This window comes from Emydura macquarii, unplaced genomic scaffold (assembly GCF_026122565.2).
Source record: "Emydura macquarii macquarii isolate MOO-44397 ecotype Brisbane River unplaced genomic scaffold, CSIRO-AGI_Emac_v2 contig_2676, whole genome shotgun sequence".
In the NCBI taxonomy this organism is placed as follows: Eukaryota; Metazoa; Chordata; order Testudines; family Chelidae; genus Emydura; species Emydura macquarii.
Genome location: NW_027132813.1, coordinates 37,928,863 through 37,948,047, shown reverse-complemented (window position 1 = coordinate 37,948,047; position 19,185 = coordinate 37,928,863). Strand labels below are relative to the sequence as shown.

Below are 19,185 nucleotides of genomic sequence, written 5' to 3'. Positions count from 1 at the left end.
GCAGAAAGCCTATTCTGAGGCTTTGAACAATAATTGAGAGTTGTGGTGGCGTTCTCTTCCCCTACTTGCCCTGGAGAAGCTGCAGACACAATTCAACAGCAGTAGATGATATTACAATGGAAGGCTTAACTTTGCATTTCCCTCCTTTTGTTGGTCTAAATTAGACCCTCAGGGCAAATTTCTGACCTTACTTACACAGGAAGTCAGTGGCAATTTTACCTATGTATGTGAAAGTAGAATTGGGCCCCTGTCATTATTTTAATATATTTGTAATGTGCTTTTTATTACATTTGTGAATTAATGGCTCTGATATCCCTTCCCCTTCCAGATCTATCCACTGGCTCCCTCTCCCCTTTTACATCAAGTTTAAGCTCTGCTCTCCTCTTTTCTTTTTCTCTGTCTCACTCCCTTTGGTCCATCAGTACCCTCCCCCATAACTGCTCTTTTGGGACCTGGTTCTGATCTCACAGCTGTTTTACATTAATGTAACTCTGTATATTACCCCATGCAGTTACTCCTGGCTTACACCAGTGTGATGACAATCAGTCCCTTTATAAACTGTCCTTGCCTTCCCTCTGCAGTTCCTCGTGCCTACTATGCTTGTCTTAACCCTGTGCAGGAAGCTGTATCCCACCCCCCTCTTTCAAATCCCCCATCAAAGTACACTTCCCCTGTAAGCCTCTCATTGCTTATTCACCGCTCAGTGAAGTGAAAATGCTCATTTATAAAAAATGAACAAAAAATATTTACATTCAGGTAATGTTCATATGGCTGAAATTTTAAACATACAACAGGCAGGAAATTCAAAGCGACATATACTACAGAAATGGTTATTTATGTGTATTGTGGTAACTCGCAGAGGCTTCAGACCCATTGTGCTAGGTATAGGACCCATATGTAAGAAAGCGATGGTCCCTGCCCTGAAGAATTTACAATCTAAGTATATACTTTTAAATGTATACCTTAATGCATACAGGGTATGCACCTTTCTCTATCCTTTATAACAAATTATCTTGGGATCATGAGATAGGGTGAGAAAATTCAGTCCAAAATCTGTTTGTTTTCACATAATTAAAATATCTGAAGATAGGGATTCAGGCTGAAAGTTTCTTCCTCAACTATGTTAGTGATGCTATAATAATACACATACAGACGCTGCTGTATTCCTCTGTAAAGTTCCTAGCACCACGTCACATATAAATCCATCAATTATATAAACTCCCACAAAGTTCAATAAAAACAGTAAAATAGAAAAGGACATAATATATCATGAATAACAGTTACATTTATTGGACAATGACTGATCCAATCTATGACAGAAAAGATCAAGTGATATAAAGGTTGTTAGCTTTAAATCCTTTTGTAGTATGTTCCAGCTCTCAGCTGCTGAAAATTCAAAAGGCCATCCATGGTACCAAAGGTAGCAGAAACCTGAGGAACCGGCATGTTAATAAAAGTGTCAGATCTTGGGTGAGACACTGATGAGGAAAGTGTAAGTAATTTCTGAAGAAATGTTGGAATTTTGCCCAGAAATATCCTATAGACAAATGCGCAATGGTGTTTCAGATGACTTCTGCTCACTGAGGGCTAGCTCTGCATAAGTTGCAAAGATGAGTATAAAAAGCAGCTCCTGGAACTAATCAAATTATTAAATGGTAAAAGCCAGCCATTTCAACATTCTCTTGATAGCCAGCAGGAAAATCTGTTTTCATTATTGTTTCTCATAGGTAATGTGATATTTGAAGTGATAATATCTTGGTTGATTATGTGAAAAAAATCTGTTACAATAATTTAAAGAATTTTATTACATGATTTTGCTTTAATTCGTTGATGTACATAATAAGGGAATCTGGTTTTTGGTTTCCCTTTTTTACTCATTTTGGTCTTTGTTTTTTGACTAATTTAGCATTTTGTAACTTCCTAGTAAAATCCCATTTGGTAGGTTAATTTGAGTACAGGGTGAAAGCCTGTGCTGCCATATGGGCATAATTCAGAAAACAGAAGAAGGACTGGCTGACAACTTTAAAAAGTGGATGGTAACAGACCATAAATCCCAGTGATGATTGAACCAGGTGATATTCTAAATCAAAAGAGCTCTCAGCTTGCTTCTAGCTCTTCCCATTGCTACACACTGACCCAACAGACATTGTGGGTGTCAAAATGATACACAGACAAAGAGAGACAATTCTGGACTCCTATAATATATATATATTGCACACATTTGGGCACAAATTGGTGGTTTAATTAGCAATGACAATTCATATCAAATGGTTTATTTTTTTAAAACTTATAATAACTTTTTAAATTGTCATATTTATTTTTTGCATCCTATGTTAAAGCACTCAGCATCATCACACAAAAAAAGGCCACTTACCAGGCTGCTGCTCTATCTACTTTAGCTGCTGATAGGGCCCCCACTAGTAGTATCAGAGCGCCTCTACACAGGACCAGGAAGAAAATCCAAGAGCAGGAACAGGGAGTAATACAGGTTGTAATTTACAGTGAACAATGTGCAAATTTTTTTTGTTGATGGTACATTTAAGGGAACTTTATCATTTTCTGTAGTTGTTCCCCCCCCAATGTATTATTATTTAAAACTGCTTTTTTTAAAAAAATTATAATCAGTGCTGTTTTCGCTTTAAACTAAAAACCAGAAGCCCGAAATATAATCAATATTAATGTTATTATATGTATGAAAAGAATCTGGCTACACGTTCAAATATTTGTAAGCTCAGACTTGTTCCAGAGGCATCTGATTTTCAGCTATCTCGAGTAAGCTGACAGTATCAACTTTTAACTTTTTAATCTAGATTAAAATCATAACTTTTGTGACTCAGGCCCCTCTCTCCTGTCAACCATGGTAGACCTACACACAGAGGAAGTACAGTGTTCAGTGCAAGTTCTTAACAGATTATTTTGCCCCAAGGCACTTGCACATTCTTGTTAAATCACACCTTTGTTTGTGCTCAGAAACTGGTTCAAGCGCATCCAGACTTTTGGGGTTCTGAAAGTTACCACCCCTTCATTCTGGAGACTCACTATTCTCCATCCCAAACTTTATCCTTTCCCCACTTGTTCTTCTGATGCTCACACTCTGTCCTGCTAATATTATTTTATAGTTCTCAAAAGTTTGTCAGGCACTTAACTGATGACCTACAAAGACATATTCTGTGCCCCAATTGCTTAGATCTGCTTACAGTCTGAATTTTAGATGTGACAAACTGAGTGAGGAACAAACAATAGGAAGGAGACATGGGAAAGACGGACAAGGGTTAAAACAATGTAAGAAATGTAGGTAATCAGTTTAGGGATGTGCACCTCTTGGTGGTTCCCTTATACACAGAGTGCATGTGCGTGCGTGCATGTGTAAAATAAGGAAGATAAAGATGTGAATGAATGTAATTGACTTGATTATTGTGGACACCTGAGAAGAAGTATATTCTCAGGAAGGATATAAGGAGAGCGAGTGGCTTTATGGATCACAGTGGGGAGAATAGTCCATGTATTGGTTGCAGCATGGAAAAGGCAGGAGATGCTTGTGAAAGAATCAGGCTTACTGGAGTATCGAGACTAGCATCATTGACAGAATGCATAAATGCAATAAGACATTAGTTTGGATCAACAAGGAGGAACAAAGTTATGTAGATACTTGAATGTGAGAAGTTAATATTTGGTGTAACGGAAAAGAAGCTAGTGAAGTGCGGTGATGAAATCAGAGTGACAGGCAAGAAATCTTTGTGGCCATATTTTGGATATACTAGTATAGGGCAATGTTGATAGCCAGGAAGACAAGAGGAGATTCCGTGGAAATCAAGGCAAGCGATGATTGAGACATGGCTGAGAGTTTTAGCTATTTAGACATAGAGGATGGATGAGTCTTGAAGCTCTCACAGAGGAAGAAACAACATCTGGACACAGTCTGGGTGTGAAAAGAGAATAAAAGATAGAAGACAAAAATGACCTTCAGATTCTGAGCCCAGATGACAGGGAGCATTGTAGTGTTATGACTATTCACGGGGGAAGGAAAAAGAGGAGAGGATTTGGACAGAAAATCCGATTTTCACTGGCTAATATCATCAATTGAAACAGCGATCCATTGACTGGGAATCTGAAAGAAAATGGTTATCATTAAAGAGATAAATATAAATAATATATTTATAATATATATAACTATATTATATACAAAATTAGGGATTGAGGGGATTGGTTTCTCTTTTTACTCATTTTAGTGTTTGGTTTTGGATATTTTAGTTTCTTGTAACTTCCTTAAAAAAGCCAAGTTTTACAGGTTAATTCATCACAACTGCATATGTTTGGGCAGAAATTGGTGGTTTCAATAGCAATAAAAATCACACAAACATTGTTTTGATTTTTAAAATAATCATACATTTTAAGCTGTCTCATATGATTGTTTACATCTTAAGTTTCAACACTATAACCACCTAAAAATCTGCTTGTCATGCAGCTACTTGAGCTGGAAGGAAATTGCAGCAAGCATAAACAGGAAGTAATACTGATTGTAAATTTACAAGCTGGAATTTCAGTTGAAAATCTTTGTAAGGGAATCTTGCCATTTTCAGTTTATTTTTAATAAAATTTCTCTCCACCTTACCTTATTTAAAATGAATTCTTGAAAATCTACAATCCCTGTTGTATTCAGTTTACGTTGAAAACCAGAACCCCTAAACTTAATCAATATATGGGGAGATTTTTAAAGGCACAAAGGACAATTAGGCCCCCAACTTCCAAATCTCCCCATAAGCTGTAAATGTGAGAGCAGAGTCTAGCAGTACATGCAAATATTTGGAAGCTCATTCCAGAGCAGTCTAATTTATAGCTGTTATCTTGAGTAAGCTGACAGTATCAACTTTTAGAGAGACAAGGTGGATGAGGTAATATCTTTTATTGGACCAACTTCTATTGATGAGAGAGACAAGCTTTTGAGCCTACACAAAGCTCTTCTTCAGGTCTGGGTATCAACTTTAAACTTTTTAATCTTGATAAAAATCATAACTTTTGTGACTCAGGCTTCTCTGCACACAGAGGAAGTACAGTGATTGCAGCAAGTTTTTAACTGACTACTTTGCCCCAAGACACTTGCCACATCCTTATTAAATCACACCTGTGTTTGTGCTCAGAAGATGGTCCAAAAACATTCAGACTTTTGGGATTCTGAAAATCAGCACCCCTTCATTCTGAGGAATTACAAACTGCAATTCCTCCTCCTTTACCCTTCACCTTTCCCTACTGTTTTTTCTGATGCTCATGGTTCTTCCTGTCATATGCTTTCATTTCAGTACTGCTGTTGGTGCCATTGGACATGGGGGAGATGAATGAGTATTTGACAAGCCATCTTTTCAAGCAATCATTTGTCTTGTCTTTTCCTTTGCTTTAATGTTGACAAGCTAATGCAGTGTAATCAAAAGGGTTACAAGCATGGTAAGGGATAACACTATGGAGCCAAAGGGAGAAAATCTGTGAAACAGAAGGTAACATATAGAGAAAGAGAGAGAGATTTTAATTAAAAAATATACTGTTAGGTGAGATTTTGTTTTTTTAATCTTATTTATTTTTTTACAAAATTAGAGGGAAAATCTTTTTAGAGTATGGCTGTTGTCTTTCCTTCTCTTTTTCCTTTTTGTCACTACCTACCTCCCATATTTCTTTTCATCTATCTATCATCTTCTGCTCCTGTTCTAGAACTGGGTGGGATATTACCCTTCAGCTTGTCCTGTCAGAGTTTTTGTCCACTAAATTAAGGTGTCAGAAAATCCAGATGTAGAAAGATATTCTCATCAGAAGCTTTCTGAGTCTGGGAGATAGCAGTGGCTTTTTTACTTGGAGAGATTGTCACAATCTTTTTTATTTGGAGAGATTGTTTACTTGGAGGAAATTGTCTCAAGGAAATATTCCTTTCTCTTTACATTCCTGCATGCAGTTAGAGTGCAGAATAATGACCAAGAATAAAGTATGTGTTTGGATTTTTATCTTTAGGATAACAAGGATGTGCTTTGCTTTTGCCACATGTGAAATAAATGGTCTCTGAGTAGCTTCTGCATATTCCCGTTCATGGGTTGTGCCAGTGTGTGCAGCTGTGACGATGGAACTTTAGCTAGTAGTGCCCATTGGAGTGCTTACATCTCCCCTCCTGTGCCTAACCTTCACTGTTCCTGAATAGTCTATGGGCCAGGCTATAAAAGGGAGCATGGCCTTCGACCTCTTGGTTCCTTCCAGCCACCATCAACGATGGACTTGGAACCTCTCTGGACCTTCAGTCCAAATCATGTTTAGATAAATGCTTTATGAAACTTCTGGTTTATGTTTTAGATTGTTAGGATTGTACATAGTTTGTGTTTACGCTTTCAGATGAGTGGGTTTTACCAGTGTTAAGTTAACTTTGGCATCATTCTGAAGATTCCTGTATGGCAGAACCCCTCTTCTAAGACCCCTTCGGGTTCTCTGACCGAACCACTGTCACTAATATCTATCTTTGCAGGACCATTGCTTTCACCTCTACCTTCAGCATGGATCCAAGATTGGAACACTCCTGCAAGTGGAATCAGAGGTTCTTCCTCCTCCCTCAAGTCATCCACAATTAAATAAGAGACATTCAGAATCCCAACCATTTCTGTATTGTGGTCAGGATTATGAAGCAGATCCAGTGGCTGTGTATTGGTCCAACTGGCATATGAATCCATGGCCCACGTGGTCCTTTTAGCCAACTCCTTCATACCTGGATCCATATTACATATTTTATTCTGATCAAATGCAAACCTCTGTGGGACCTAAGTATCTAAAGCTATCAGATTGATCTGTGAACACAGAAAAGGAGCCCAGTCTCCTACTGTGATTGCTGATACATTATCAGAAGAACATATCGTGACGCAAGGGATGCAGAATGAAGATCCTGACATTGACAACCAGACATCTCCTGGTGGGAATGTAGGCGTTCTTGTGCATATTCTCCATCTGAAGGTGCAATTACATGTCAGGAATGAACAGAAGGGCTGGCATCCACACTGAAGTTACCAACATCTGCAGTAGAAGAACCTCACACCCAGTGTTTGTCATTAGTTCTCATTCCTGCACCAGATTTTTTCTGCCTTCCTTGAATGGGCTTTTACACCCAACTAAACTCATCTTGTCTAATCCAGCCTCTTTCCAGGCAGTATCTAAACAAGCAGATAAATTGTATCATCTTCCTCAAGAGGGTTTTCATATTTTCATACCTATCCTGCCCCATCCTTCCTCGGAGTAGAAGCAGCTATTTAAAGGTCAGAAAGAGGATTAATTAATTCTAGTCCCTCAGAGAAAGATGGGAAGAAAAGTTTCCTCTTCCTCCACTTTAGGTTTAAGGGTAGCAAACGATCAAGCTGTCATGGCTCACTTCCAACATCACTTTTGGGAAAAATTATTAATATTCTCCAAATTCCTTCCTGACAAGCAGAGGAAGTTTGGCAAATGTGATCATATGGAAACTCAGCAAGTGGAAATATATGCCGTGAAGGTGATCTTCGACTCCTCACATTCTGTGGTGAGAGTTGTTGTTTCTGCCACTTCTATGAGAAGGATTGCTTGTGGTAGAATGCAGAATTACTTTGGTGATTGTGTAATAGAGAAGATCACAGGCTTAATTGGGATCAATTAACCTGTAATGGTGGAGATTGTTGACACTTGTGGGCAATGGTCAGACTAATGAGATAATTAGCTCAGTAAGGGAAAGCTATATAATTGACAGGAATAGGAAGTAAAGAGAGATGCTCAGAGAGGGAACTGGGTGTGGTAGAGAAAGTTGGGTGGAAGGCTCGTCCTGATACAAGCCTGTGTTATTGTTTGCAGTGCCTGAAATCTGAGATTAAAGATACACATGGTGGAAAAAAACCAGACTGTGTATGTTAGGAATAAGAGACCACACAAATGGGTCAGCCAGCATGGCACACTGGGTAGCAAAGGGAGCACCCTGTGACAGCTTGTCTTAAATTGCCAGGACTGCCACCAGAAGCCAAAGCAAAAGTTGAGAATCTCCAATTTGAAGGAGAGGGTCTTTTCAGTATCTGTATGCGGTACTAGAAGGAACGAAAGAGACTAAATATACTGCCAGGTCCCTGGGCATTTATTAGCAAACAAGAAGAAAACCAGAGATGTCATCTTTAGATATCAAAGGCAACAGTACCTCTCCTCCTCTTCTTTTACACCTGATTTAGAGGAGACAATATTATCTGAAGTATCCAAGGAGATCCACAGCACTCTTCACAACAAAGAAGTAATTTTAAAGACCATGAGGCAAACAACCTTCAGTAATGTCTTCAGGACTAAGCCTCAGGTCCCAAATTTGACAATTTGCCTGAGAGCTGCAATCCAAAATTTTTTTGAGACCAGCCCCTCCTATTTGGAGACTAGTTGTGCCACTGTTGGGCTTCTGTAACTATGAACAAGATATAAAGCAGATATCCATGGATTTGCAGGGCTCTAAAGATGAGAACCCTTCAACACGGGCTATTTGCCAGCTACTGACAGAGCCTAAGTAGCATGTATCAGAAACTGATCATTTCGACCAAGGTGCTGCTACTGTTACAGTAGTGAACTCGACCACAAAATTTGATCAAGGCTGTACACTTCACCCGTCCAACTCCATCAATGACTCACTGTGGACATATCCAATGTAGGATGGGAGCACATTGCCACACCTTCAATGCAAGAAGTCATTGGTCTCCCAAAACAAGATTCCACAAAATCTTTAATAGTGCAAAGTGCAAGGTCAGGCATTTTGGGACTAGCAACAAGAATTTTTGCTATAAACTGGGGATGAATCGCTTGGAAGCGACAGAGAAAGGAGGAAGACCTGGTTGTGTTGGTTGTTCATAGGATGACTGCAGGAGGTCAGACTAGATGCTCATTATGGTCCCTTCTGACCTTAAAGTCTGAGTCTAAAGCCTCCTGGAATTATTTGGGCATTAAAGGCCTTTTTACCTTATGTTCAACACAAGATTGTTCAAGTGGTCATGGACAATACCGTAGTAGTTTATTATATAAACCAGAAGGGAGAAGTCCACTCATCCTGGCTCTTCAGGGAAGCACTATTATGAGAATGGTGCATTACTCATGGTGTATTTCTGATAGCACTATATTTACAAGAAAGAACGGATCAGCTAAGCAAGGTCAACATGGATACACAAGAGTGGTCCCTGAAGACATCAGTAGCACATGGAATCTTTGCACAAAGGGAACACTCAACCATTGACTTGTTAGCAACCAAATAAATATGAGGTGTCAAATGCTTGATCTGAGGGTGGGGATAGACAATCGTTTGATCTCAGATGCATTTCTCCTACTATGGAATCAAGGGTTCTTGGGTATTTTTCCCCTCTTGCAGAAAGTCATATCACAGGACAAAGCAGGACAAGACCAGTGTTATTCTAATCACCCTGGCTTGTACCAGGGAACAAGGATTCCCAGTCCTGCTCCACCTGTTGACAGGGATCTTCAAGACCCTTCCTGTCTGTCCAGATGTATTGACCCACTAGAACAGTTGAGACTGTCACTCCAGCTGACTGCATGGGTGATAGGTTTCTAACTAACTTCAAAATTCCATGTTCAGCTGATGTACAAACTATTTTAATTAATTCTAGGAAAGAATCATTAAAAAATGGTATGTGTTAAAATGGAAAAGATTCTCTATGTGGACAATTGAAAATAGCATACGTCCTTCAAGAGCCTGAATTCAAAACATTTTAGAGTACTTACTTCATCTCAAAATTTCCAGGCTGTCTTTCTCCTCCATTAAAGTCTGTTTATCAGACATACTGGTTTTCGCACTGTGGTTAACAATAAGTCAGTATTCAGACACAAGTCAGTTAAGTGATTACCTATCAATCCCCCAGTGAAGGGTCTCCCTCCACTGTTGGAGCTTAACTTGGTTCTCACACATTTAATGAAACAACCCTTTTGAACTTTTGGCAGAATGTTCTTCATTTCATCTTTAAATTAAAACGTCATGCTTAGTGAGGCAATCGGTGGGCATGGCTGGCTAAGGTTTCACCATCAGAGCTGCACCACCTGGCACATCCCATGAGTGTGAATAGGCAGACTCTGCCTCAGAGAACCTCAGTTACAAAGAAGTACCCTTCATTTGCTGCAGTAAACAAAACTGTGCCTGGATGTTGGTGCACATCCATGTCAGAGACACATGACCCTCAAAAGTTAGACCATCAGAACAGATCCCTCTCCCCTTAAGGACAGATGGACATTGACCTCAAATTACAGGAGGCAGATATGGACCCATGAGGTGGCAATAATATACAGCTCTCTGATCCAGAGAGTGGCCAACTGTATAAGCTGAGCCTACAGAAATCTGCAATCTTGGTTGTCATAGTGGCCCTGAAATCCTGAGTTGACTCAGAAGTCTCATCATCTACTTGAATGTTAAAAATCACTGAGCATCATTAGCCTCAGTATCTCCAATATCATTGCAGTAAGAATCTTCCTCACCTCACTCAAAGAATTTACAGTGCGGTAGGACAGTTGGTACACTGAAACCAATTCCAGCATCGCTTTAGCCCAAAACTCACATACCAAATGGAAACACTTCATCATATCCAAACATTAGCATTAGATCAGGAGACATCCTGCACTTTTGGTGAGATGTAAACAATAAAACCACACAAACAAGACAGGCAAACCACCTGCCAGCCAATCCCCCTTCGGTTCATGTTGCATGAGCTAGAGCCAGCTGAACCAAAGACTCCTAAAGCATCCAGGTAAGGTTTCAGTTATACATGCAAAGTCGTCAGCCTCATTTTATCAGTTGATGGATAGTCAGTGTTTCATGTATTATTAACCAGAAACCTTGCTTTCAGCAACATGAGTAGGATAATGAATTTGCATAGGGAAACAATAATACAAAGAAAATTAAAATATACCAGTAGGTTCATCGGTTCCATTTGTGTTTGTGATCTAAGCAAGAAAAGAGTCTCTTTCTTTCAAATTCTCCTTTGTTGCTTGTCCAAGATTCATTTTAGATTAATCTTTTATTTTGCTTTATTTCCAAAGGACATCCATTACCTTGCACTAGATAAGGGTGAATTGGCACTAGCTGAAGTGGCAAAGAAGAAGGCTAACGACATTGATGCAGAATCAATAACTACTGGAGATGGTAAGAATTAATGCTGTTTTTAAAAAGCCCTTTTTGTTTTAATCAATACTTGTTCTGTAGCACTACGATGTTATACTTGTAGGGGGCTATTGGTTAATTTGAATTGTTTTCTTGGAAAAGAAGGTGGTGTCTTTATTTATGGGGAAGGAGGTAAGCTTATGAAAACAGCATCACTTTGCCTTTGGGTATAGAAGTGAGAATTGTATCAATGTGCAGGCTGCAAAGCAAAATAGAGTCAATCACCAAGGTTTTATAGAAAATAAGAAAAAGGGTGAATGAATGATGAGATTAGGTGTGAAGGGTCCTGATCCCGAAATCCTTATTCACACAAGTAAACTTTATTTATTAAGGACCAAGTTGTGGAGACCTTGCTCACCCTGCTGAGCATTTACTAATGCAAGTCGTCCTGGTGAAGACAATGGGATTCACTTTGTGAGGTCTCTGGAAGTAGTAAGTGCTTAACAACCTGAGCAAGGGCTTCACAATTTGGCTCTAAAGAAGTTCTGTTGTTGTCAGTGGTGTTACAGTAAGATATATTCATGTGAGCAAAGATTGCAGGACTGTGCTCATAGTTTGGCCACCAGTTCTTCCTCATGCTGGGGAACATAAATTGCTCCCTCCCACCCCCGCAATGTGGAAGGCTTGATCATTTCTTGTGTTTTCACTTTTTCTCTTTAAAGAGAAGTGTAAGGATACGTAGACAGTTCTCTTTCTTTAAATTCGTAGCAGGAATCAGGCAGGGCAGTAGAAGGAGGTCAGGAGAAGATTTTAGGCAAGAGCTCTACAGTAAGAGAGAAAGAAAGAGCTTAGCAGCTTTCTGGATAATATGTATAATACCATTTTCCTTATCCCAATGCAGTTCTTTGCTGAGTGTCAGAGGAAATCAGCTCTTTCTGTGATCCTTTGCTATTGTTACATGACAAGAAAGTAGGATGATCTTGTGGTTCAGACATAGGATTTGGAATCAGAAAACGTGTGGGAGCTTGGCCCAGGCAAGTTTTTTAGGGCCAGATTATCAAAATTAAAAGATTATAACTGAGGTTTCATTTGTACATATCTAATTATGTATGCAAATGCCAATGTACACATGCAAGTCAAGTATTTTTGTGTGCATGTAGCTAGTTAAGTGCCTAATGGGCTATGTGTGCTTGTAAAAACCTGATTTGTATGGGCACATTACATATTTGCACACGTTAGTCAGGCACACATGCATATATGCAATTGTACACATTTTATGCTAAACCTCTAGCTCTTAATCTCTCTGAGTCTCAGTTTCATTAGCTGCAAAATAGAAATACTAATACGTGGAGATTTTATGAGGTTAAATTAATGCTTTTAAAGTGTATTGAGAGGCTGGCATGGAAATCCCTCTCTCTGTAAGTGCAAATTATTATTATTTGAAAGTGGACTCCTTCATTGTAAATGATAAAGAAAGTCAATCCATCATCTGATTTGGTCTTTAAGATGTTGTCATTTTCTGAATTATTAATATCAGGGTGGTTTAAAATATTTAGTAAATTCGGTGCCCGCATGATAAATTGTAGCGAAGCCTCGATTAACAGTAGAGCACTAAGATCCTGATTCAGTTTCTATTGAAGTCAAAGGAAACCTTCCCATGAGTTCAGGAATTGGATATGGCCCTAAGTACTCGAAAACTGACTCATTGGTTTTGTTTTCATTTGCTTCTAATTATGTACTGAACTTCTGCATTATGCTGCTTTCATTTTAAATTTGTGACCCCAGGAAGGGTCATTAGCAAAGATCGTTTTATGATGTATGGGTATTGTTTAACCACTCAAAACAAAAGCAAAATAAATGACCACTTTATATATAAATTACAGAGTCAATGCAACGCTAACTCTGAGAAGTGAATCATGCGAAAGTTAGAAGTGTCAAAATTACGGTTCAAATAACAATCTTAACTCTGCCCCTTGGAGTGTATGCATTATAACAGAGTCTTTCATTACAGATCATGTATGCAGTAGTACAAAATACTGCATGTCCATTTAAGGATGCATTGAAAAAGAAGTTACCAGCTGCCCCAGTGTATTGTGATTCCCATTTTTGAGAGACAGTGTGTGTGTCCAGGCCCCTTTTATTGAAACCAGTTCCTAGTTCAAGCCCTCCACTTGCTCTGCAAATGTCAATGAAAAGGCAGCAACCAAAGCAAACAGGGAGATGTGCAAGTAGTGTATCATAGATGCAGCTGGGCCCAGGTTCTACGCTAAGGTAGGGAAGGGGCTCTGTAAGGTGATGGTAGAATCAAGGGATGTGTTATGAAGGCTAGAGGATGAGTTCCCTCCCTAAACAATATTTGTCCCCCATTTATCTCTCAGTGACATGTTATCTCTGAACCAATCCCTCCCATCCACAGTCTGTAATATGTACTTCCTGGCACAACCCACCCTTTCATATTCCACTCCCATGTAACTCGAACACAGTATGACCCACCACTCTCCCCTGATTGCAGATCTCTTGAGACTACCACATCCCTACTCCAAACAACCTCAAGTCAACGAAATCTTCCCATGAGCTGGGCTCACACCAGACATGATTGATTTTAGACTAAAACTTATTGAGAAAGTTATAAACTGCTGAAATTAATGATTTTGCATGACAGTATCATCTCAACTTTAATTTATAGCATTGGTTCTGCAATCTTGAATAATGAGTGAATTGCTTATTCATCTTGAGCATGGCGCAGAGTAACACACAGTAAAAGCCAGACTTAATGTTGGAAAGGAGGCAATTTTTCCTAAGCGTAAATTCTGAATTTTTAATTCATTTGAGCTCCTTATATGGTCAGAGTTTGCCATGCGTATATCCAAGAAACAACTATCAAAGGATCCTCTGGCCAATAGGCCATACGGCCTGGATGATTCTGATGAAAACACTGTAGAACCGTTGAAATTCCTTTGTGTTTCAGGAGATAAGAACACAGCTAGTTTCACTCAGGGTTTTGCTGGGGGGAAAGTGAGTCAGCTGGGCTCACTGCTATTCCTTGCCCTTGGACTGGGCCTAAACAGACATCGTTAGATTAATTCGATAAAAGCTTTTTAAGAGAAAGCATTTTCAACGGATTTGATGTTTGAAATCCTATGAGAATACATCCTATGGTATTATGAGATCAAAATAATGGCACGATAAACTTTCCCAGAGTAGAAATGCAAAGTCCTTCCCTTTTCTCCAACTCCAATTTGAACTGGAGACAGGTGGCCATGGATTTTATGGCTGTCTTTAATCTAGTTTTGGACCAAAGTTAAATTCTGTTGAATTATTTCCATAGCAGATCTTTAACACAAGCGCCTTGGCAAAGGCTCAGTGATTTCACTTTAACCTTATCCTGAAACTTGGTCTGTACTCCTCAGTTTTTTGTATTGATGTGGACAATATAGTCATTTTTAAAAATATCTAGTAAAGAGAAATCTAAGCTTACTAATAGAGGATTTCTGTTAGCTCTTGTACATACTCTACCAGAGCACAAATAACTAGATATAGTTTTGTCCACTGTAGAAGAGCACATCTGCTCAATTCAGTAGACTACAGATTGCTACTGTAAACCTCGGCTATGAAGCTACAAAGAACTGACAAGGCACAATGTTTTAAGAAATGCCATGTTTAATAATGGTCATGGAGGTAAAAAACTCAGCCATTCAAACATTATTGCACTATGAATACCCAATGAAGAGCATATGTAGTAAGTGTCAGAAAGTTTCCCAAGGCCAGCTTCCAACAAATTACATTAGGGCCCAGCAAGATGAATTTATTTTAACCTTCAGATCAATAGCTTTCACCCAAAAGGGATTCATGTTGTGACAAGAAAGACAGATAAATGCTGCATAGTTCAAAAGCAAACTGTGGAGCCCAGTACTTTTACTTAGAAATTACATTTAAAATATCAGTAGCTCTAATGTTTAGGTAACATTTTAAACAGCGGTATCCTAATCAAACAACTGGAGATGTGATAATTTCACTATTTTAAAAAGCCCTCTGGGGCTGACTTACTCAGTGATCCATTAGTTGACATGAGAAACATTTGAGATTTTCCCTTTAAAAAAAAACCAAACCATCTACAATGATACAGCTATATTGCAATTTCTTCTCATAGACTATGTAGTAGGAGACTTGGTGACTGCCTTCTCGCACCTACAAAGAAGCTCAGGTGGATCACCTCATTCTCAGAGAATTCCACTGGTTCCACTTGCATTTCAAAAGCAAATTTAAAATTGCCCTCCTTGCTTTTGTAATTATCTGTGGACTTGCTTGAGCCTATCTTTGTAAATCGCTTTGAGATCTACTGATGAAAAGAGCTACATAAGAGCAAGGTGATATTGTTATTATTATTGTATTGTATCAGTATTATATCGTGGGATTTTTATTTTTTTTTAAACAATTAGGCTCACAACATATAAGAGCATAAAAAGGGGAAAGCTACTGTCCAAAATTTATCGGTATGAGTCACCAATATATTTTGATCACAAACCAACTCTGTAGGTTTGAGTAGTCATGAGTTCTGTTAAACCCTCCAGAGAATTCCTGCATTTTAGGTACTCAAATGCACTCCTTCTCTTTGACTTTCCATGAAATTCTCACAATGTCTAAGAGCGCAGTTTTTCAGAGGTCACCGATTGTAGTGTCTTGCACTTCTAATGTGTTCTTGAGCTGCTCATTTATACCCTTAAGGATTGCTCCAAATGCTCTAATAATCACTGGGATTGGCTTTGCTCTAGTTTTCCAAAATCATTTCACTCTGTGTTAGAAATCTTCATACATTGTTTATCTTCTCTTCTTGTTTCTATTATTATTATTATCTGATAGAGTTTGTTTCTCTTCAGTTCCCTCACCACTTCTTTCATTCTTCTGTCAGCAGCCTTTCTTCTGTCCCCTCACACACGCTCTCCACTGCTGGTGAGAGAGACTTCTCCTCTGGAACAGCTTTCTCATATCTACCTGCCTCATTGTCTTTCTATCACATTTAAAATTTTAGATGAAAACTTACCTTTTTTCCTTATTTCTCTCTTCCTCTGCTGTTGTTTATTATTTCATACAGTTCTATAGAAAAGGACATGGGGGTTACAGTGAACAAGAAGCTGGATAGGAGTCAACAGTGTGCCCTTGTTGCCAAGAAGGCTAACGGCATATTGGGCAGCATTAGTAAGAGCATTGCACCCAAATCCCCTAGAAATTAGAGTCCCTTTGTCAGCCATAGGTGCTCTTGGAAAAAATCCCTTACTAATTTAGCCCAGTTGTGTAATGACAAAAAGCTGTTGTTACCATGTGATGGATGTTCGGATTATGTAAACTGGATTCAGTCCCATTTCACCACTGTTTATATGCAAATCTGCTTCACCTCTCACCTTTTCCTTGTTAAAGAAATTGATTCAATTTGTAACCATTTTGCAGTACTGAAAGGGAGACAAAGTATGTATAAAAGGTGCTATCCAAAATAAAGTTGTATTGTACAATAAAAATAAAGCAATAACTAATTATTCCAGATAAGAATATTCCAGTGCAGGCCTTCAAATGACAAGGGACTTGATGTGCATAACTATGTTCAAATGTTCTAAAAAGTTAGGGCCTCCAACTTAAATACCAGAGCTCCTGTTCAGTTATTTAGATTCCCAATTTAAGTCAATCAAATCCTCAGGAACCAAATCATTTGCTTTGAGTATTCCAGTATTACGACCGTTTCCCCCAGAAGACAAAGAAATACCCGTTTGAATCCAAAAGGTTCCCTTCACACACAATTGGTAGTTAACCGATAGAGACACATGAGTTCCACCATGTGAACTTTCAGAATGCTGTGCCAGGCAAAATGAGTGCATTATTAAACTCCCCATCATCCCTTTCAGTCATTTAGTTATGCTTATCTATTGCCGCACATAGGTTCAGATCCAAAGCCCACTGAAGTCTGTAGAAAGATTCCCACTTACTTCAATGGACTTTGGATCCAGACCATAATATGTAATGACCTCACATGCTGACCTGAGGAATCCCAGAAACCCAGGAACAACAGGATTCGTTAAAGCTGGATTAGGGCTTGATCCTGCAAGGTGCTGAGGGATCCCAATTCCCATTAGTTTCAGTAGGAACTACACTGCACCTTAAGTTCTGAATCCTTCCTTTGACATGTTAGATCCTCCTTTTGGTCATTGTAATGTGTTTTATATCGTTTTGTAAATTGAGTGGCTGAATGTTCTGCTGGATTTTATTGTTCAATTTTTGTTACTTCCATTTTTGTTTCTCCTAAATGTTAGTGAACAATAAATCTTCAACTCTTAATATTGTGGAGGTTCTGGTCACTAATCGCTTTAATTCTTGAATTGTTCTTGAGCAGCATCACACCATGTACTTGTTTTACCTGAGGTATATAGTTATGCCAAACTATTTTTGGCTCCTCTTCACCTGTCTTCACTTCATTGTGTCATGATGTCAGTTTTGATCTATACCTTCCTACTGCTAGGCAGCTTTGCCTAAAGACATAATCTTAAGCCCCTAATAATTATAAGTACATCAAAGGCTAGCTGCTTTGCTTGGCTGCAGAGGGTCTACACAAGGCTCTGTGTACCTGAACTTGAAAGAGATTTATAGTTTTCAGTCAGGTTTTTAGAATAATTATGGCATTCTTAACTTTTTTCTTGGTTATTGTGACATAATATCTGCTACAGATTGTGACTTTTTTTTTTTAAAGTACTAATACTAACTCACCCAAAATATCAAATGAAATGAAGAGGCCGTTCAACTTTATGTCCTGATTTTTAAATGAATTGACTACAATTGTATATGTAATACAGTATTTGTCAACTATGTCCTATATATTAATTAGTAAAAGATACCAAGAGCTTTGAGGCTAGCCAGACCTCTCTGTTTTGTCTTCCTGAGAGTATGATATTTCAGACAGAAAAAATGCAGCAATGGGGACAAGCCAGCTCTGGTGTAACACCCATACACCATAACCTGTCTGTGATAAAATGTCTCAGTTCTTGCCAGTGGAGAGGAGTCATCTCTCTGTATTCTTTACATACAGCTCTCCCTCTCCTTCATGTCTATTCTGCATTGGTCCTGCTTAAACATTAAATGATTAAAAGTATATGAGATCTCTGATTACAGAGCTTTTCAATATGTGTGTCTGTCTTGTCCCTGGAACCTATAGCAAGGTGTGATAGAAGATAAAAATAGAAAAGAGCTGAGAAGTTAGGCAAGTTAAAATATTATGAAAGTGAAAACAATTTGCATAAATTCTGACCCCCTTGTTGGGGAAAAGAGGTTACATTATTAAGGAGGCATGCTCAATATTTGGATGGGAGGTCTTTGAGGAAAACCCATGGTAAGGTGTTGCAGGAAGGAGGTAAGGATGAGTCAGAATTGGATTAAGGGACATTGTGATTAGAACTTTGAATATGCCTTCCTTTTCATAGTTGTATTAATCAAAATAAATAAACACATAAATAAAATAACTTGTACTGTTGGATGTCCATTGCAGATGAGATGCAAGTCCTAAGACATTAAAAGATCCCATGGTACTTTTCACAAGATATGGGGTCTTAACTCCAGTGTCCAGAAAAAATTCCAATTTGAGTAATTACTTTTTGCCTACATATGGTATATTATCCCTATACTTCTAATTAGAATTCAGTATTCTTCACTTCCTGACTAAAACTGTTGTGTAGTGTTGTTGCACACTGTTAAACATTTACCAGCTTCCTCTGGTTTACCTTCCAGAGATACCTCTGTGTGTGGTGTGTAGTGTAGTTTAGTTCATAAAGAAGTGATTTAGGATCCTTGAGACTCAAAAGCATTATATAAATGTAAGATTATATTATTAATGCAATTTTGGTTCTCATTAACATTCACCTTACATCAAATGTTTAGGCACCTAAACTAGTGGCTAGATTTTCAGAGAGCTGAAGTGTACCAAAATACAGATTTAAATGTCTAACTTTTGACACCCAAATATGAAAATGTGTGTATTTTTGAAAAATGGTGTAACAGCTTTGTCAGGGTGAGTCTGAGATGGCGGCATTCTTCCTGAA

General features: G+C 38.5%; 1 protein-coding gene across 1 annotated transcript in view; it reads left to right on the top strand.

Moving 5' to 3' along the window:
* The window catches only part of WDPCP (WD repeat containing planar cell polarity effector), a 243,472-nt gene that overhangs the window by 174,368 nt on the left and 49,919 nt on the right, over positions 1–19,185 (top strand). The window contains exon 15 of the mRNA XM_067565236.1: positions 11,050–11,152. Coding sequence (XP_067421337.1) covers positions 11,050–11,152 — 103 coding nt within the window. The remainder of the gene's footprint in view (positions 1–11,049; positions 11,153–19,185) is intronic.